Genomic DNA, 22,271 nt, shown 5'->3' on the forward strand with positions numbered 1-22,271 from the left:
ACTCGAAGAAGAAAAGACGGTTACTCACCGTAGTAACTGTTGTTCTTCGAGATGTGTTGCTCCTATCCATTCCAGACCCGCCCTCCTTCCCCACTGTCGGAGTAGCCGGCAAGAAGGAACTGAGGAGCGGACGGGCCGGCTGGGGTATATAACACGCGCCATAGCGGCGCCACTCCAGGGGGCGCCAGCTGGCCCGCCGGAGTTGCTAGGGTAAAAATGATCCGGAGAAGCCGTGCACGCGTGGCGCACACACCTAACTGGAATGGATAGGAGCAACACATCTCGAAGAACAACAGTTACTACGGTGAGTAACCGTCTTTTCTTGTATTATGGGAATAAGTCAATAACTTTTCCTTATCCACTTTCTCAACATCACTCATGATTTTATATACCTCTATCATGTCCCCCCTTAGTCTTCTCTTTTCCAAGCTGAAGAGTCCTAGCCTCTTTAATCTTTCCTCGTACGGGACCCTCTCTAAACCCCTAATCATTTTAGTTGCCCTTTTCTGAACCTTTTCTAGCGCTAGAATATCATTTTTGAGGTGAAGAGACCACATCTGTACACAGTATTCGAGATGTGGGCGTACCATGGATTTATATAAGGGCAATAATATATTCTCAGTCTTATTCTCTATCCCCTTTTTAATGATTCCTAATATCCTGTTTGCTTTTTTGACCGCCTCTGCACACTGCGTGGACATCTTCAGAGAACTATCCACGATGACTCCAAAATCTTTTTCCTGACTCGTTGTAGCTAAATTAGCCCCCCCATCATGTTGTATGTATAGTTGGGGTTATTTTTTCCAATGTGCATTACTTTACATATATCCACATTAAATTTCATTTGCCATTTTGTTGTCCAATCACTTAGTTTTGTGAGATCTTTTTGAAGTTCTTCACAATCTGCTTTGGTCTTAACTATCTTGAGTAGTTTAGTATCATCTGCAAACTTTGCCACCTCACTGTTTACCCCTTTCTCCAGATCATTTATGAATAAATTGAATAGGATTGGTCCTAGGACTGACCCTTGGGGAACACCACTAGTTACCCCTCTCCATTCTGAGAATTTACCATTAATTCCTACCCTTTGTTCCCTGTCCTTTAACCAGTTCTCAGTCCATGAAACGACCTTCCCTTTTATCCCATAACAGCTTAATTTACGTAAGAGCCTTTAGTGAGGGACCTTGTCAAAGGCTTTCTGGAAATCTAAGTACAGTATGTCCACCGGATCCCCCTTGTCCACATGTTTGTTGACCCCCTCACAGAACTCTAATAGATTAGTAAGACACGATTTCCCTTTACAGAAACCATGTTGACTATTGCTCAACAGTTTATGTTTTTCTATGTGTCCGACAATTTTATTCTTATCTATTGTTTCAACTAATTTGCCCGGTACCGACGTTAGACTTACCTGTCTGTAATTGCCGGGATCACCCCTAGAACCCTTTTTAAATATTGGCCTTACATTAGCTAACTTCCAGTCATTGGGTACCAAAGCCGATTTAAAGGACAGGTTACAAACCTTAGTTAATAGTTCCGCAACTTCACATTTGAGTTCTTTCAGAACTCTTGGGTGAATGCCATCTGGTCCCGGTGACTTGTTAATGTTGAGTTTATCAATTAATTCCAAAACCTCCTCTAGTGACACTTCAATCTGTGACAGTTCCTCAGATTTGTCACCTATAAAAGCCAGCTCAGGTTTGGGAATCTCCCTAACATCCTCAGCCGTGAAGACTGAAGCAAAGAATCCATTTAGTTTCTCCGCAATGACTTTATCGTCTTTAAGCGCTCCTTTTGTATTTTGGTCGTCAAGGGGCCCCACTGGTTGTTTAGCAGGCTTCCTGCTTCTGATGTACTTAAAAAACATCTAAAGTTAACCTTTAGAGTTTTTGGCTAGCTGTTCTTCAAACTCCTCTTTGGCTTTTCTTATTACACTCTTGCACTTAAGTTGGCAGTGTTTGTGCTCCTTTCTATTTGCCTCACTAGGATTTGACTTCCACTTTTTAAAGGAAGTCTTTTTATCTCTCACCGCTTCTTTTACATGGTTGTTAAGCCACGGTGGCTCTTTTTTAGTTCTTTTACTGTTTTTCTTAATTTGGGGTATACATTGAAGTTGGGCCTCTATTATGGGGTCTTTAAAAAGGGCCCATGCAACTTGCAGGGATTTCACTTTAGTCACTGTACCTTTTAACTTTTGTCTAACCCCCTCATTTTTGTATAGTTCCCCCTTTTGACATTAAATGCCACAGTGTTGGGCAGTTGAGGTGTTCTTCCCACCACAGGGATGTTGAATGCTATTATATTATGGTCACTATTTCCAAGCGGTCCTGCTATAGTTACCTCTTGGACCAGCTCCTGCGCTCCACTCAGGATTAAATCTAGAGTTGCCTCTCCCCTTGTGGGTTCCCGTACCAGCTGCTCCATGAAGCAGTCATTTAAAGTATCGAGAAATTTTATCTCTGCATTTCGTCCTGAAGTGAAATGTTCCCAGTCAATATGGGGATAATTGAAATCCCCCACTATTATTGGGTTCTTAATTTTGATAGCCTCTCTAATTTCCCTTAGCATTTCATCATCACTATTACTGTCCTGGTCAGGTGGTCGATAATAGATCCCTAATGTTATATTTTTACTAGAGCATGAAATTTCTATCCATAGAGATTCTATGGAATCTGTGGATTCGCTTAAGATTTTTACTTCATTTGAATCTACACTTTCTTTCACATATAGTGCCACTCCTCCCCCTGCACGACCTGTTCTGTCCTTCCGATATATTTTGTACCCCGGAATGATTGTGTCCCAGTGATTGCTCTCAGTCCACCAGGTTTCTGTGATGCCTATTATATCAATATCCTCCTTTATCACAAGGCACTCTAGTTCACCCATCTTATTATTTAGACTTCTGGCATTTGTGTACAAGCACTTTAAAATCTTGTCCTTGTTTATTTGTCTGCCTTTTTCTGATGTGCCAGATTCTTTTTTATGTGACTGTTTATCATCTGATCCGGCCCTTACATTATACTCTTCAGTCCTTTGCTCCTGACTATAACCTGGAGATTCTCTATCATCAGACTCTCCCCTAAGAAAAGTCTGTGTCCGATCCACACGCTCCTCTGCGGCAGTCGGCTTTCCCCCATATCCTAGTTTAAAAGCTGCTCTACAACCTTTTTAATGTTTAGTGCCAGCAGTCTGGTTCCACTTTGGTTTAGGTGGAGCCCATCTCTCCTGTATAGGCTCCTCCCATCCCAGAAGTTTCCCCAGTTCCTAATGAACGTGAACCCCTCCTCTCTACACCATCGTCTCATCCACGCATTGAGACTCTGACACCTCTACACGGGGCACAGCTCCCAGTGCTGGTACACTGTCTATACTGGCACGTTATAGCACTGAAACGTGCAGCGCTCAGGTGTGTGTTTTTTCAGACCCATGAGTGAGACAGTTGCAGCGCTGTAAAGTGCCAGTGTAGACAAGCCCAGTGTAGATGTAGCTTACTTGACAAAATAGAAAGCTAGCGTTTAAGAGCTCTACATTGACTTTTAGATTAGACACCTATATTTCATTTTCAATTACTTCAGCTGAATGTTGTTTAAATGGTCAAAACTAGGTTTTAAAATTCACACTCCATTGCTGACAAGGAAAGTTCACACCTTTCGGTCCTTAACTGTTTCTATACAGCACAAATAGGACAGCATTGCTAAGACTTCAATTTCTCCAAATATTTTTTCAAGTAGACAGATTAGTGTTGTTCGGGCCTCTCTCAACCTGCAAACTTCAGAATCCATAGGTCACAAAATAATCTGCTTATTTTTGTGTGTTTTCCAGGACTAGATTTCTATTGTTCCTAGCCAGGAGTCCAACAAAGACAGCAGAAGTTCATGCTTTCACATGTTTGCAAATCAGGCTTGAAAACTTCTTTATATAGTTCTTTTGTATATTCAACCTTTTACTGGCTCCTATTTGTGTTCCAGGATTGTCCCCCCATTCTTCACTGTCATACTATTGACTTTTGTATTGTGCACTGTGAGGCATAGTAGTTACTTGTTGCAACTCCTCTATTTCCACAGTTTTGTCAACAAAAGTCAGGTTTCATCAACAAAAGAGTGGAAGTGTACACAGGGTCCTTCATACCAAGAGGTGATTCATGGCCCTGCACACTTTGCATCATCACAACCCCCACAGTGGACTTCTCAATTCCAAACTGATTGGCAATTGACTGACTGATAGCAGTCTGGAGTTGCCAGCTTCCACACAGCTATCGCCACATGCTTTTCCACCATTAGGGCAGCTCTCTTTTTGGTGTCCTTGCACCACAGGGCGTGGGGCATGCTCCACACAGAGTTCAAAGAAGGTGGCTTTGTGCATACAAAAGTTCTGCAGCCACTGCTTGTCATCCCATGCCTGCATCACAAGCCAACCCCACTCAATGCTTTTTCCCCAAGCCCAGTAGCAACCATATGCAGCTGCTCCATGAATGCCAACATCAATCTTGAATTGTTTCTTTCCATGGTACACAGCAGGGCATGCACTATGGTTTCCTGTTCAGATTCCCAGCTCATTAATGCAGCTGATGCTGCAGTATTTATGTTCATACCACTTATCACAAGACTGGAGAGCCTTGAAGGATCCATGCTTTCAGGGAGAGATGATGGGCGCAAAGTTTACAGGGGCAGTTGAAAGCCCTTGGAATTATGGGACAGGAGAAAACTGCATCATATAGCAGTAATCCTGCCCCCATGATGCACTGCAATCCATTCTCATAACTCCTAGCAGAAGGTGGCAATTTGCATAGTGGGATAGCTACCCACAGCATACTACTATTTGTTGGTGCTAGAGCACCAACTGTGGACGTGCTCCGCCAACAGAAGGAGAGTTGTGTGAAAATGTACAAGCGATGCAATTATAGCAGTTTATGATCATCAACATAACTTAAATCGACTTAACTCTGTTGTGTAGACATGACCTATGTACAATAAAACAAGATTCTGTAGGCCATATTGTACGGATATAAAATGAAAGCCATATTTATATGCTTGAAATTACTAGTTAAGTCAGATAAGAGTTAAATAGGGACAGTGTAAAGAAAAGCATTAAACTCTGACCAGTGTTATCACCACCTTAAAAGCAGTAAAAAACTCTAACATGACATATATCTTGTTTACTTTTTGCTTTTAAAGTCATGTTGGACAGCAAAACTGGACTGGTCAATTTCACATCTTGGTTATCAATTATTTAGACTCAAAGAGGGAAAAGTTGAAGGTTGGACAAGATACAAAATAGAAGGTGCAGACTGGTAAATCAATTATGTGTGGTCTCCACAATTTTTTTCCTTTGTAGTCTAAATATTTACTAGGAATAAACTTGTTTTATTTATTTAACCATCTTCACTGTTCCCCTTCATTGAGTCCATCTGGCTTGTCAGAGTACAGACCACAGACAGGTTTCAGAGCAGTACCCGGGTTAGTCTGTATCAGCAAAAACAACGAAGAGACCTTGTAGCACCTTAGAGAATAACAAATTTATTTGGGCATAAGCTTTCGTGAGCTAAAACCCACTTCATCAGATGCATGGAGTGGAAAATACAAAGCCAGATATAAATACACAGCACATGAAAAGATGGGAGTTGATTTACCAAGTGGGGGGGTCAGAGGTCCATCACTCCCATACAAATGGAAATGCATCTCTGACCATTATAAGTATCACAATGCTATCATTTAAAAAAAAAAAGGGGGGGGGAGGGCCTTGCCACAGAAAATGCTTTTTACACCAGAAAAAATAAAGCCAAGATCATAAAAATACCAGTGGCTTACTTCCCAGAAGACATCGACATTGCTTGGGAGGGAATTTAGACATGCACATGCACACACACACACATACATACACATACAAAAACAAAAAGTATCAAAATGTCCATAGTAAAGACCAAGGCATTTTATTGACTTTGTAATTACTACAGAACCTAGTGAAAATAACTAGTAGTCACAAACTTAAGTAATGTAAATTATTAAATATAAACCTGTTCTGCTAACCATGTTGGAGGGTAGGTTTGTTCACTAGAGAGATTCAATTTCCACAACTAGCCAATGATCTTTGCTAAATGTTTTGGGTATTACTCTCTCATTATCACAAGTAACCCGAAGTAATAAGGTGCAGACAACATAACAAACAATAAAAAAAACCTCTCTCTTCCTTCTGAATTGATTTGCCACTTCAAAAGTTATTTTTATAAATGCCAAACTAATCTTAACTGACTGTACTTTACATAAAAAGATTAAAACACAAATTTGCAATCTTGAGTATATAATATTACTTGTTTTCAAAATTAGATAAATATTTCTTCTTTCTATGCAATTCCAAAATTGGTAGCCAGACACTAGTAGCACTGATTTTAACGACAGGTTTCAGAGTAGCAGCCGTGTTAGTCTGTATCCGCAAAAAGAACAGGAGTACTTGTGGCACCTTAGAGACTAACAAATTTATTTGTTAGTCTCTAAGGTGCCACAAGTACTCCTGTTCTTTTTACTGATTTTAATGGAAGTATTTCATCTTCTCACACATCTATCTGCACTTTAGCACAATAGCACTGTGGAAGAGTGACATCAAAATGGTAATGGAAGTATGTGAACAACATACAGGTGGAAAAAAATATTTATAAAGTGCTTAAAGAAATATCTGGAAAATACACATTGGATTATTTTTGCAGCAGTTATGACATTTGGAAAAGTCAAATCCAAGCAGTGATCTGAGTTACTCATTAGCAATACAGTAGAACCTCAGAGTTACAAACTAACCAGTCAACCACACCCCTCATTTGGAACCCAAGTATGCAATCACGCAGCAGCAGATGTGGGGGGGAAAAAAGGCAAATACAGTACTGTGTTAAACGTAAAGTACTAAAAAAAGGAAAGCAGGATTTTTCTTCAACATAAATAATGTTTCAAAGTGCTATTAAGTAAATGTTCAGTTGTAAACTTTTGAAAGATCCATAACATTTTGTTCAGAGATACAAACATTTTAGAGTTACGAACAACCTCGATTCCCAAGGTGTTTGGCAACTCTGAGGTTCTACTGTACTACATTGTCTAGACAATAGCAGCAAATGACTTATTTTACTACCAATTGACAATTGTGTGTTATAAGTCTACAAAAACAGCTTTGTTGGTTATTGTAAAGTATGAATAAGACAGTAAGTTTTCCTGGGTAGATTGACACTCACTTTTCAGTGTCCCGATAGCTTTACAAGAAAACTAATGTTTGCAGTGTTGTTGTAGCCATGTTAGTTCCAGGATATGAGAGCGCCAAGGTGGGTGTGGTAATACCTTTTATAGAACCAAATTATCTTAGTGAAAGAAACAAGCTTTTGAGCTCCACAGAACAGACCTGAAGAAAAGCTCCACAGAGCTCAAAAGCTTCTCTTTTTCACCAAGAGAAGTTGGTCCAATAAAAGTATTACTTCACCTACCTTTTCTCTCCCAAAAATAAAAATGTCAGAATACTTACAACATGGTTTGGCCTTTTCCTGGGTGGAGCCAAAGTTATACTACAAATTGGTTACTAAACCATGTTATACACCCAGTCTTAAATTTATGAAGAGATAGCACACATACTTCATGAGGGAAAAAAAACAAGTGGTGTTTAACATTTCTATAACACATGTAAGACCTGCTCTCAAAAGCAAAGCCAAACAAGCCACTATGTAGAGACAGACTTGTACACACAGTTCAGTTAGGACAGGGTTTCAAGATGTAATAAAACAGCAATAGATATTCATTCACAGAAACTCTTTTAAAATCTTGCAAGCAACTGCTGAAAGCTTTTGACCAATACAGTTCTGTTCACAGCGCAATTACTTCTGCAACACAAAGATCATTTATCCTTCACTGTAATTAATCTGAGACCAGAGGCACTTCAGTGCTAGTTAGGGGTGCTCGAACAATGTGTCTAGTGGGGGTGCTATGATGGAAACCACTTCAAGCCAGGGGGTGCGACAGCACCCCCAGCCCATTAGTTCCAGCACCTATGGTACTAGGACTCCATAGTTCTATAAAGTTGAAAGGCTATTTCAATTACATCTCTATTAAGTAAAGCACTTAAGCACATGGCTAACTTTAAGCATGCAAATAGCCCCACTGAAATCAAAGGGCTATTCATATACTTTAAAGGGCTTTAAATAAATGAAGTTAACATTTGGCTAAAACATTGCATGTTTACATACAGGGTTAATGCAGTATCTTCAATACACATTTCACAATCCTCTGAAAGATGTAATTTATTTTAGATTCCAAGCACCTTAAAGCCAAAGTCTGTAGGAACTAGGTCTGTCATACTGATTAACACTGTTCTACCAGTAGTGAGATTTTCAGGCAGTTGCATTAGCTCAACATAACCTGGCAGCTGAATAGCATCATGTTGTGAAAGAGTCACTGGTCTATATTCCTTAACTGGAGACAGGGTGACATCTGATATACTGCACATGGGGGTGGGTGGAAGGGAGGATGGGAGAGCCACCTTTGAATGATAATTAAACTCAGAGGCTGTAACTTTAGACAGCTCTTCAGGAACTATGGGACTGATCAGTATGTGTATATATATGATAAAGGTCACCAGTTCACTTCACAGTACAAGTCCATTTAAAAGAGGAGGATCTTTAAGAAAAAACTAATTTTACAAAAGAAGAATTCACACTACTGCATGTTAAAGCTATAGATTTTAAATCTAGTCACTGTAGCTATTACTCATCTGTGACCCTGGCATAATAATGCTTCAGGTCCACCCTGAGTGTTGAGGGTCTTAATTTTATCCTCCTTAGCATTTGGGATTGATCTAAACTGAGCTTAAAAATGTAGCAAATATTAAGACTGGATCATAACGTTAATCTATTATTGCAAGATTATGCAAGTTGCTGCCATATTACTTTAGTTGCTCTTTCTCCACAATTAAATGTGTAGAATGGAGGAAAAAAAGGCTTAGCTCCAAATCAAACTTTAAAACGGTGAGTCCTGCCAACATTATACACCAAGACGGATGTTAGAACTGCTACAAATATATGCATCTACTTCTTGTCCATCAATTTCATATTGTCCCACATTACAGCAGTTCGATAGTCCATCACTTTAAAGTCAACATACTCCCAAATGATTTTCCTGGAAATGCTTATCATAGCAGGCCAATGACAGATAGATCCCTCCACACATCCTAATTTGAGACTTCCATTTCAACCCAGATGCCCCCATGCCTCCCATGTTAGTGCAACACATTATTAAACACTGCAAAGATTTAGAGCAATTTCAGACTAAAAACCACTTTACTTTGCCAGCTAGTATCCAAGAGAAGGCGAGCACCAGGATGTAAAGAGGCATGTAATTCGCTTTCATATTGGATAGGCTTTTAATTTTGTTTCAACCAAACCCTGTTAAATCATCATAGGTGGGAGTGTAATAGACAAGGTACCTCAGGGCAGGGGACTTGTCTGCAAACCATCCAGCACACTCATGGTGCCACATAAATAATAAACGTCCATAATATTGGTATATTTTTTGCAACATACAGATAATTGGCATCTGATTAAAAGACAGCACTTACATAGTTAAAGTTGGGGGGGGGGAAGAGAGTTCCCAGTGGGAGGGATGTCAAACACCAAATGAACTGGCTATGGACTGGGGGTGGGGGGGAAGGGTGGTAAAATAGCCAGAACCCAAGGAAAAGGGAGGGGAGGGAATGGGGAAACTGAGCCACCCCAAGCCCACACCATCGGGGAAGGCAATGAAACGAAGCCATCCCAAGTCTAGGCAGAGGCAGTAAGTCAATGCAAACCTCAGACAGCAGCCCGTTGCCCTAGTGGCCGCGCTAGGGGAGCAAGCCACAGCAGCATCAACGCCTATGCACTACCTGAGAACTGGCATGGTTCCCTCCGCGCCCTCCTGGAAGGAGGAGTCCCCACTCGCAGCAGCGGCCGCACACAGAACCCCTGCAGCAGCAGCAGCGCGGCCGCCACTTGGCTCCTCTCCTCAGCTCCCTCTAACTCCACTGAGCAGCCCTATGCAGCTTGGCCACTCGCCCTGCCGGCAGCCCCGCCCACACACACACGCACCCGCAGCGATTGGCTGACACCGAGCCGGGACGTCCCCCCTGCAAGAAGAAGAGACAGAGGCGAGGGGGAGCGGGGCTCGTCCAGCGGCCGTGTTGAGGGCTCCCGCCGTGCCCCCCTGAGGCGCACGAGACCAGGCAGTTACCGGACCTGGAATGCCATGCTCGCGCCCTCTATCCGCCATCTTTACTGTGGGCAGACACACCCTCACGTAAACTGCCACCCACCTTTAAACCCCCCACCCACTGCACTATGTTAAATGGGTTATTTTAGAGCGATCTTTCTGCCCATATTAAAGATGGCCACGAAGTGGAGGGGTGGGGGGAAGAGACCCTCCTCTATGTGACCCTCACAATTACTGTGCCTCCCTACACTCCCAGAGCCTGATCATCTTCCTTCAGGAGGGTGCCTGTGTGCATCCTTGAGGTCCTGCCCTTACTTCCAAAAGCTATTTATGCCCCACACTAGTGCCAAGCCTGCGTGTTCCAGAATCATGAGGCGGGTCCATCCCACAACTCATCAGAGTAGCCTTAAAATAACCGGATGGCTTCCCCCACCCCCCACAAATTGGGTTATTTTAACTTAGTTGCGGGTTTTGAGCCTTTAAGATGCACTTAGGTTACAGCATCCAGCTTTCCTCTGCAACAGTGACCACAATAGACATTCATTTCTTTCAACAACAAGCAGGTAATCAAGAAGTGAAACATTCAGGCAATTTCAGGATTGGGGGCTCTAAGAAACTACAGCAAATATTGTAGGAGTTGGCAAGACTGATTTCCCTCTCCCCACCCCCAGAGCTGTCCTTTGGGTACGGTGAATTGGTGCGACCGCCCCAGGCCCCATGCTTTGGGGGATCCTGCACTTTAATAAAACTGTGAGGAGGCGGGCAGGGAGGTGAGGCAGGAGGGCAAGTGGGGTGAGCTGGCAAATAGGGAGGCAAGCAGCAGGCGGGAGGGTGGACAGCGAGGAGTTCATATTTCTTATTCCAATCATAAATATTATAACATTTATCTGCCAATAATTCTGTAGTAGAGAACTACAAGATGTTGTGTTCTAAGTTTCCATTGCAATTCTTCCAGAACTGCTTTTCTGACAACAATTTTATGGACCACATGTTGTACTAATAAAAGGAAATCTGTACAACCAGTTGAGTTTTCATCAAATTGCAGACAGCAGTCTACACTAATTTTATCATTCTGCTCTTCCCTTTGGAAGTCAAAGGGCCAAATCCTTGAGCCCACTTTGTGCCTCTGACTATGCAAGGCAGCCAGAATGAAAGCCACTGGGGGGATTTCCCTTGTGTAAACAGAATTCTGAGGTGGCTTATAGCCACCTTAGTAGGGTTACCAGATAGCAACTGAAAAAAACGGGAAAGGGGGTAGGGGTAATAGGTGCCTATATAAGAAAAAGTCCCAAAAACAGGACTGTCTCTTTAAAAACAGGATATCTGGTCATCCTACACCTTAGTAGCTCTAGGACCACCACCTCCAGGCATAGGACTCCATTAAAGTCTCCAGTCCCATCTAAAATAGCTGACAGGTGGTTTCATACACATTTATAAAGTTAGTCTATTACCTATTCATAGTTACCTTCTCTATCATATAAACTGTGGATTACTTCAAATGGAATTTTTTTCTGTTTAGAATTTCAACAATTCTGTGTTTTCCTTCTTACAAAAGGCAAAATACATATCTCCAGTTCCATCTTTTTTAGTTTTGCTGGCTCTTTATAAAAGATATGAGTTGCTTATATACATCTTAGGTACAACTTTTGAAAATTAGTTCAGTACCTCTCTCTTATCTGGGTTATTCAATCTATTACACACCAAGAAACACTTTATGTGGATTGTTATTCAGGAATAATAGGAGAGTGATTGAAACCAAAGTGTGCTTTATTTCTTTAATTATCTGATAGCAGTTCAGATACCACAGTGAGGTAAGTGAGATTTTATCAAGCTGAGTGATTGCCAATGGAGAGAGGAATAGAGAAAAAGAACAGGGAAAGAATGGGGGGGGGAAAAGTGCACCCTTTACAGATTTCTTAGGTATACTCAACAAAGGGGAAAGGAATGGAGAGAAGGTCGCCTGCCTTTCTTCCAAGAATAAATGGAATAGTCATCTCTCTCAACTAGAATTGTGTTAACAACAGTTGTTTTTTTTTTGTTTTTTTTTGGTTCACTGGCACTTAAAAAAATAGTTTTGGGTTAAAGGAAACATTGTTTGATGAAAAATGAAAAAGGTTTGATTTGACTGAGCCTTTTTAAAATAAAAACAAAGAAAATTAATATTGAAACAGAGATATTTAAAAAAATGTGAAAGGCTTGCCAAATCTGTATTTTTTGCTGAAAAAAAATTCACTTAGCTCTATTCTCAACTTTCTCTTTATCTAGGATTAAAAAAAAAAAATGCAAACTTTTACCTTACAGAAAAATAACCCATAACACTTATAAAGGATACTGTGGTGATCAGGGTCAAGTAAGTATCAGTTTCCAAAGTCCTGGCCCTATAAAGACACACACAACTTTACACACACAGTGTGTACTCAGGGGGGCTATTCAAAGTTAAGCAAGTGCACCACTTTCACAGAACAGGGACCTTCAGAATGAATTTTCTTCATATAATCAGCCTGCTACTTGATTGCATGCAGGCATAGGAGGAAAATATATTTTTGAAGCATACCTAACCCGCGTATCCTTATATCAACATTTGTAAAGATATGAATTACTCTGTATCAAAAGTATCTAATTTATGATTTTCATAAAAAATAAAAATATGCAGGTGAGTTTTGAGGGGGACGCCTTGTAATATTCATATACCCCTAGTGAGGTTAATACTAATCTATTTCAACAGGATACTGTTTTCCTACACTTCTGTTAGAAACATCAGTTAACCGCCTTTTTGTTAGCAATACATTCCCCAATCCTAGAATTGGATCCACACAGCAGACCCTTACATGTGTGCAGAGCAGGATCCTGGTGGGGAAGGCTCCAAGGACAGTTGAAGATACAATAACTCCTCACTTAAAGTCATCCCGCTTAACGTTGTTTCGTTGTTACATTGCTGATCAATTAGGGAACATGCTCATTTAAAGTTGTGCAATGCTCCCTTTTAAAGTTGTTTGGCAGCCGCCTGCTTTATCCACTGCTTGCAGGAAGAGCAGCCTGTTGCAGCTAGCTTGTGGGGGCTTAAAACCAGGGTGCACCAGCAGCCCCCCACATCAGCTCCCCACTCCCTTAAGTTCCCTGTACAGCAGCTGGTCAGCAGTCTAGCAATTGCAGCTATCCCTCCCCACCACTGCAATGTGCTGCTCCTGCCCTCTGCCTTGGAGCTGCTCCCCAAGACTCCTGCTTGCTGTGCAGGGGGGGGGGGAGGAAAAGGGGGGCTAATGTCAGGGTGTTCCCCCTCCCCCTGCACTCCACTTACCCCATCTTCCATAGAGCAGCGGGGGACACACAATAGGGATCAGGACGGAGGGAGCTTGCTGGCAGCAGCTGCAGTCTCAGCAAGCTGACCTAATTAACAAGGCAGTGTACTTAAAGGGGAAATGCACATCTCTCTCTCTCACACACACACACACACACACAGTGTGTGTGTGTCTCTGTCTGTGATGCGGTCTCCCCTCCCTCCATTCCTGCTGCCTTGTAGAGTGTGAGAGATAACCCTTGAGGGCCCAGTCAACTGCTAGTTCATCATTTAGCCGTAAGGCATTCCCTAGGAAATAACCCACCCTCTGACTCCTCTACCTCAACCAAATTTCACAATCATCATCACTGTGTACCACTATTAAATTGTTTGTTTAAAACATAGAGTGTGTGTGTATATATGTGTGTGTGTGTATCTTTTGTCTGGTGAAAAAAAAGTTCCCTGGAACCTAACCCCCTCATTTACATTAATTCTTATGGGGAATTGGATTTGCTTAACATTTCACTTAAAGCCACATTTTTCAGGAACATAACCACAATGTTAAGTGAGGAGTTACTGTACTCTGTATAAGGGCTGGTCTACACTACGGGGGGATGTCGATCTAAGATACGCAACTTCAGCTATGTGAATAACGTAGCTGAAGTCGAAGTATCTTAGATTGAATTACCTACTGTCCTCACGACACAGGATCGACGTCCATGGCTCCCCATGTCGACTCCGCTACCGCCATTCGGGTTGGTGGAGTTCCGGAGTCAACGGGAGCTCATTCGGGGATCGATATATCGCGTCTAGATGAGACGCGATATATCTATCCCCGAGAAATCGATTGCTACCCGCCGATATGGTGGGTAGTGAAGACGTAGCCTAAGTGGACAAAACCCCCATGTAGCAGTGCCTCCTCCTGGCCCCTCCACAAATGCAGTCAAAGACCAACTGAAGTGCAGCACCCATGTCCTTTTATTGTTTGTGTCCGTTCCCACCACCACCACCTATTATTTACAGAGACCAACATTCTGGGAGACTGCTAACTTCCCAGCCAGCAAGGATCTAGAGCCTACACTCCTCCCTTTCCTATCTCCTCCTGCTTCCTAGCCAGCTTTATAGGGCAGGCTGACTACCCAGGCCTGCAGGTGGACCCACTCTGGTAATTAGGGCATGGCCCCTCAGCCAGCCCAACTACTAACCTTCTTCCCCTGGAACAGGGCTAACAGGGGTCTGGCTTGTTTCTCCTAGCCAGCACTCTGTTACACCCCACAAACATGGTTTATTTCCTCCTCACCCCCCAATAACTCAAATTCAATATCACAAGCTATAGCTCTCTGTAATACAGTTATGCACACTCTATAAGCAAATAATATAAGAGTAAACCAAAATTAAGCCCTAGAGCCAACAGCTTCTTTTACACTCGCTACTTCTACGCATTGACTCTCCAACAACTTCCACACAAAAGAGGGAGCGGGGGGAAATCCACGTCTCCTTTCTTTCCAGTTACCTTACAAGCTTATTTGTAGGTAAGATCAGCTGACCTGACTAGATGAGTAATGCAACCCAGCTGCCTTCCTTCTGTCCCAGACCAGTTAGATAGAAAGGAACTCACAAAAGACCTCGGAAGAATCCAATTGAATTTCAGAATTCATTATTAAAACTGCATATTTGCTGGGAACAGTGGACCCAGAGAGACAATGTAGACAATGAGGGGAAATGTGGATGGTTATAGCCCAAGAGAGTTATTTTCAGTGACCCCCAAAGTGCTTGTACCCCCCTTCACACACAACATGAAATGAATACATTATTTAAATAAACAACAAAATAAATAGGTCTCTGTTCCAATCTGATAATGGACAAGAATAAAAATTGCACTGGATATTTTTTGTTCTGGCAACTCCAGCATGATTACTTCAAGTTTTGAGCAATGACATGTGGGGCCCTAACTACTAATTATAGAATTAAGTAACTGCATAATGTGAAACAGAACCTTCATCATTATAATGCTTGCATTTTTCAGTTGGCCAGTCAACTAACTCCTTCAGAGGATATATATTTATGTCCAAACAGCAGACAGAGGACAGTTTGTTTATATTCCCTCACAGAATGAAACCATAGCACCTTTGTGCTCTGCTCATCTTTCTAAAAAGAGTTTTGTAAAATATTACTCCCTAAATTTCCATCTGTCAACAATATACTTATTGGTTTTATCTGTCTTTCAGGACCCAATACTGCAAGCTAATACGTTCAGTCACGCCTCTGCATAGAGCCACACTGAAGTCAGTGCCCATGAGGCCAATGAGAATAGTCATATGAGCAAAGTTATGCACCTGCTTACCTGTTTGCATAACTGGGCCCTACAAGGGGATCTGGGAAGGAAAAAGATGCACAGATCTGAGGGTCTAAAAGCAAAGGACAGAAATAAAAGAGGGTAGGGGGAAATGAAAAAAAGCAAGAGAAATGAAACAAAATGAATTGCTCACTTCTAGATAGAAAATTTATTGGAGTTTATTTAAGATACCAATCTAGTTTACAGTCTAGTTTATTTGGATTGAACTCCACCAGAGTGGTCCTTTGGGGCCATCTGCCTGTTCCAAGTCAGGGTAAAGGAGGAGGGTTGGGCGTGGGGCTAGCAACCCCACCCCGTAAAAAATCAACTTGCTACAGAAATGCCAACAATAGAGATATCAGAGATTTTTATCCTGGAAAAAGAAGGGTCTTCAATTCGAAGACGCATGACGCTGGGTGGTGAAAGCTGTGAGGAAGCCACTAAGCCGATCACCCTTCTTGCAACCAGGAGGATTACCATCACCACATGGAACGTGAGGACCATGTACGAGTCAGGAAAGACGGCGCAGGTTGCAGTAGAGATGAGGAGCAACAACCTGACCCTACTGGGTATTAGCGAGACAAGATGGACACAAGCTGGACAGAGGCGACTGTTGACAGGAGGGCTGTTGCTGTATTCCGGACATGAAGAGAGCGACTCACCCCACACACAGGGAGTAGGCTTTATGTTGTCTAAGCAGGCACAGAGAGCACTGATTGGTTGGGAGGCACACGGCCCCAGGATCATCACAGCATCCTTCAGAACTAAAATGAAGAGGATTAAGATGAATGTTGTTCAGTGCTATGCCCCAACCAATGACAGCGAAGAGGAGGATAAAGACTATTTTTACAATAGACTTCAGAAAATATTAGAGACTCTCCCAGACAAAGATATTACCATTCTTATGGGAGACTTCAATGCCAAAATTGGACCTGACAATACAGGATACGAACAAGTCATGGGGACCCACGCTCTGGGAGAGATGAGTGAGAATGGAGAGAGATTTGTGGATCTCTGTGCATTTAACAACCTGGTCATAGGAGGCAGCATCTTTCCTCACAAGCGGATCCACAAGAGTACCTGGGTATCGCCAGCAGGCACGACAGAAAACCAGATCGACCATGTCTGCATTAGCAAGAAGTTCAGAAGATCTTTGCAGGACGTTAGAGTTAGAAGAGGAGCAGATGTAGCGTCCGACCATCACTTAGTGGTGGCCAGATTGAAGCTGAAACTGAAGAAGAACTGGATAGACGCGTCAGATAGAAGAACGAAGTACAACGTCAGCCTTCTGAAGGACCACAAGACCAAGGAAGATTTTGGACTAACGCTGAAGAATAAGTTTTCAGTATTACAGGATCGGTCTGAGGAAGAGGAAGACAATGTACTCAACAGATGGCAGAAAGTGAGAGAGACACTTAGGTTAGCATGCCAGGAAGTGCTTGGAATTAAGAAACACCAGCAGAAAGAGTGGATTACAGCAGAGACCTTGATTAAGATTTTTTTGCTTTAAACATGTTAACATTTATTTCTTAAAAGAACAGGAAAATAGATTAGGCAAACAGAAGGTCTATATACAAGGGAATGGAACAGGCATCTTCCGCGGAGATCTCCAGGAGGCTCTCCTGCAGGTAGTCGAAAAGCCTATGGAGGAGGTTCCTGGGGAGAGCTGGCTTATTGGGTGCTCCGAGGTAGCACACTTTTCCGCGCCACGCTCTCAGCTGGTACTCCGGGACCAGTGCCTTGACGAGCATCGCAGCATAGGGCCCTGGCTTGTGCTGGCTTTCATTCAGCATGCGCTCTCTCTCTCTCTCTCTGTGACACCCTCCTCAGGGTGATCTCGCGCGCAGACTCCAGACTAGCAGTAAGTGAAGGAGCAGATTGCCCAAGAGCTTGGCTACGCATACGAACAAGATTGGAGGTTTCTGCAGGTTGCCATGACTGCTGTGCAATGGTATTGGGAAGCAGGTACCTGCCAGTCAAAGCTCCTCCAAGGCTTCCTCTTCTAAATGGTCTTCCATCTTCACTCAGCTGTCTTTTAAATTTAAATGACTTTCCAGGGCCAGAAGAGACTTCAGGGTTGCTGGATTTCCGATAGAAGACAGAAAGAAGAAGAAGGCAGCAGTTAACAACAGCAGGACTAGAGCAGCAAAGGCCAAAGCTCAAAAAGAGTATGCTGAAGCCCACAGAGTAGTGAGGAGGAGTATTAGGAAGGATAAGAGAGATTATGTGGATGGACTGGCAGCAGAAGCGGAGCAGGCAGCATACATCGGCAACATGAAACAGCTGTATGACACCACCAAGCGACTGTCTGGAAAGTTCAGCAAGCCAGAACGTCCCGTCAAAGACAAGCAGGGAAAGTCTATAACAGGAATAGAACAACAGATGAATAGATGGGCGGAGCACTTTGAGGAACTCCTGAATAGACCAGCACCACCAAATCCACCAGACATCGACCCAGCCAACGAGGACCTTCCAATCAATTGTGACAAACCAACCAGAGATGAGATCAGAAAAGCCATCATCATGATGAAGAACAGGAAGGCGGCTGGACCTGACGACATTCCAGCAGAGGCCCTGAAAGTAGACCTGGATGCTTCAGTGGAAATGCTGTACTCCCTTTTTGAGAAGATATGGGAAGAAGAAGTGATTCTGGCAGACTGGAAAGAGGGATACCTGATCAAAATCCCCAAGAAAGGAGACCTTAGCAACTGTGCCAACTACAGAGGAATCACACTTCTGTCGGTGCCAGGGAAGGTCTTCAACCGAGTCCTTTTAGAGAGAATGAAGGATGTAGTCGATCCACAGCTACGAGATGAGCAGGCAGGCTTCCGGCAGAATAGATCATGCACGGACCAGATAGCAACGCTCCGCATCATAGTCGAGCAATCTGTGGAGTGGAACTCCTTGTTGTATATCAACTTTGTTGACTATGAGAAAGCGTTCGATAGCGTGGATCGAGAGACCCTCTGGAAGCTCCTTCGGCACTATGGCATCCCAGCAAAGGTGGTTAATTTGATCAAGAACTCATACGACGGCATACACTGTAGAGTGATCCATGGAGGGCAGCTCACAAACAGCTTCCAGGTGCGAACCGGAGTCAGACAAGGATGCTTGTTGTCTCCATTTCTCTTTCTCCTCGTTATTGGTTGGATTATGAAGACATCCACTTATGAGCGCAGGAACGGAATTCAGTGGACATTGTGGACCCAGCTTGATGACCTGGACTTTGCCGACGACCTTGCACTCCTTTCACACAGCAAACAGCAGATGCAAGAGAAGATCAACATAGTGGCAGCCACATCATCACAGGTTGGCCTCAACATCCACAAGGACAAGACCAAGATCCTCAAGATCAACTCCATCAGCAATGACCCAGTCACACTGAATGGAAGCCCCCTGGAAGAAGTGCAGTCCTTCACCTACCTAGGCAGCATCATCGACCGGCAGGGTGGCACAGACGCAGACATCAAAGCAAGGATTGGTAAGGCAAGAGCAGCCTTCCTACAGCTCAAGAACATCTGGAGCTCCAGAGAGCTGTCTTTGGCAATAAAGATTCGACTGTACAATTCCAATGTGAAACCAGTCCTACTGTATGGAGCTGAAACCTGGAGGACAACTAAAACAACCACTAGAAAGGTCCAGACCTTCATTAATAGCTGCCTTAGAAGGATTCTTCAGATCCGCTGGCCAGACACCATCAGTAACATCCACCTCTTGGAGAGGACCCGTCAACCCCCAGTAGAGGAAGAAATTAGAAGGAGAAGGTGGGGCTGGATAGGACACACACTACGCAAGCAGCCAACCAACATCACCAGACAGGCATTGCAGTGGAACCCCCAAGGCAAGCGGAAAAGAGGCCGTCCAAGAAACACCCTGGCGACGCGACCTTCAGGCTGATAGCACAAAAATGGGCTATACCTGGAACCAGCTAGAGCAAATGGCCCAGGATAGAGGACTCTGGAGATCTGTTGTTGGCGGCCCATACCCCGATTAGGGTGACGGGAATGAATGATTTGGATTGGTAGCTGAAAGAAGACACAATAAAACCTCTCCCCTAAAATTGTGCAATCTTCCTTTACTTGAAAGAAGTCCCGAAAGGGAATAATTTTAAAATGCATGAAATACAAGTAATTTAGCAAAGAAGCTAACTGTAAAGTGACATTAATAAAAAACTTTGCATTTTTTATACATATCAAATAGACTAGGGCCCAAATTCAACTTTAATTATGAGCAACAACTCTTCCTAAAAACCATTAACAATTGTGTGCTTGATAACTTAGTCTAAGGATATGTCTACACTACGAAATTAGGTCGATTTTATAGAAGTCAATTTTTAGAAATCGATTGTATACAGTCGACTGCGTATGTCCACACTAAGCGCATTAAGTCGGTGGAGTGCATCCTCAATACTGTGGCTAGCATTAACTTACAGAGCGGTGCACAGTGGGTAGCTATCCCACAGTCTCCACCGCCCATTGAAATTGTGGGTTAAGCTCCCAGTGCCTGATGGGGCAAAAAACATTGTCGCGGGTGGTTCTGGGTACATGTCATCAGTCGTAAGGGCACTTTCATGGAACTTTGTGACTTGCTTTCCCCTGCCCTGAAGTGCAAGAATACCAAGATGAGAGCAGCCCTCACAGTTGAGAAGCGAGTGGCGATAGCCCTCTGGAAGCTTGCCAGACAGCTACCGGTCGGTCGGTAATCAATTTGGAGTGGGTAAATCTGCTGTGGGAGCTGCTGTGATCCAAGTAGCCAACACAATCACTAAGCTATTGCTATCAAGGGTAGTGTGCAGCTCATAGTGGATGGCTTTGTTGCAATGGGATTCCCTAACTGTGGTTGGGCGATAGACGGAATGCATATTCCTATCTTAGGACCGGACCACCTTGGCAGCCAGTACATAAACTGCAAGGGGTACTTTTCCATGGTGCTGCAAGCACTGGTGGATCACAAGGGACGTTTCACTGACATCAATGTGGGATGGCCGGGAAAGGTACATGACGCTCGCGTCTTCAGGAACTCTGGTCTGTTTGAACAGCTGCAGAAAGGGACTTACTTCCCAAACCAGAAAATAACTGCTGGGGACATTGAAATGCCTATAGTTATCCTTGGGACCCAGCCTACCCCTTAATGCCATGGCTCATGAAGCCATAAACCCTGAACAGTTGTAAGGAGCTGTTCAACTATAGGCTGAACAAGTGCAGAATGGTGGTAGAATGTGCATTTGTACATTTAAAAGCGCACTGGCGCTGTTTACTGATTCTGTTAGACCTCAGCGAAACCAATATTCCAATTGTTATTGCCGCTTGCTGTGTGCTCCACAATATCTGTGAGAGTAAGGGTGAGAAGTTTATGGCGGGGTGAGAGGTTGAGGCAAATCGCCTGGCTGCTGATTACGCGCAGGGCGATTAGAAGAGCGCAGCAGGGCAAGCTGCGCATCAGAGAAGCTTTGAAAACCAGTTTCATGACTGGCCAGGCTACGGTGTGACAGTTCTGTTTGTTTCTCCTTGATGAAAACCCACCCCCTTGGTTCACTCTACTTCCCTGTAAGCCAACTGCCCTCCCCCCTTTGATCATCTCTTGCAGAGGGAATAAAGTCATTATTGTTTCAAAATCATGCATTCTTTATTAATTCATTACACAAATATGGGGATAACTGCCAAAGTAGCCCAGAAGGGGTGGGTGAAGCAGGAAGCACCGGGTGGGGTGGTGGATGAGGGTAGGAGGGAAGGACAAGGCCACACTGCACTTCAAAACTTATTGAATGCCAGCCTTCTGTTGCTTGGGCAGTCCTCTGGGGTGGAGTGATTGGGTGGCCAGAGCCCCCCCACATTCTTGGGCATCTGGGTGAGGAGGCTATGGAACTTGGGGAGGAGGGCAGGCAGTTACACAGGGGCTGCAGCGGCGGTCTGTGCTTCTCTGCATTTTCTGCAGCTCCACCAGACGCCGGAGCATATCAGTTTGATCCCCCAGTAGCCTCAGCACTGCATCCAGTCTCCTATCATCGCGCTGCCGCCACCTCTCCTCTTGCTCCCACCACCTCTCATCTTGCTCGTCCCTCCTGTCCTTGCGTTCATTTTCTGCTTTCCTGGACTCTGACATTGTTTGCCTCCACGCATTCTGCTGAGCTCTTTTAGTGTGGGAGGACTGCATGAGCTCAGAGAACATTTAATCGCAAGTGTGTTTTTTTCGCCTTCTTATCTGCGCTAGCCTCTGGGACGGAGATGACAGGGGGAGCATTGAAACATTTGCAGCTGCGGGAGGAAAAAAGGGACAGTAGTATTTAAAAAGACACATTTTAGAGAACAATGGGTAGACTCTTTCATGGTGAACCAAGCTGTTAACATTACATAGCACATGTGCTTTTGGTACAAGGTCACATTTTGCCTCTTATATTGAGGGCCTGCCAGTTTGGTGTAAGAGATCACACATGCAGGGCCAGGCAACAGAA

The 22,271-nt window shown here is 43.6% G+C and overlaps 1 protein-coding gene across 4 annotated transcripts in view; it reads right to left on the reverse strand.

Moving 5' to 3' along the window:
- The window catches only part of ADK (adenosine kinase), a 560,340-nt gene that overhangs the window by 523,408 nt on the left and 14,661 nt on the right, over positions 1–22,271 (reverse strand). The window contains exon 1 of one of the 4 annotated variants that reach the window (XM_039547059.1): positions 9,886–10,060. The exons of the other annotated variants lie outside the window; for them this stretch is intronic. Within the exon in view, the coding sequence (XP_039402993.1) occupies positions 9,886–9,899 (14 nt within the window). The 5' untranslated portion in view covers positions 9,900–10,060. Of the gene's footprint in view, positions 1–9,885; positions 10,061–22,271 lie in introns of those variants that run through there. 4 annotated transcript variants of the gene reach the window in all.

The sequence above is a fragment of the Mauremys reevesii genome, linkage group 7 (genome assembly GCF_016161935.1).
Source record: "Mauremys reevesii isolate NIE-2019 linkage group 7, ASM1616193v1, whole genome shotgun sequence".
Classification (NCBI taxonomy): domain Eukaryota; kingdom Metazoa; phylum Chordata; order Testudines; family Geoemydidae; genus Mauremys; species Mauremys reevesii.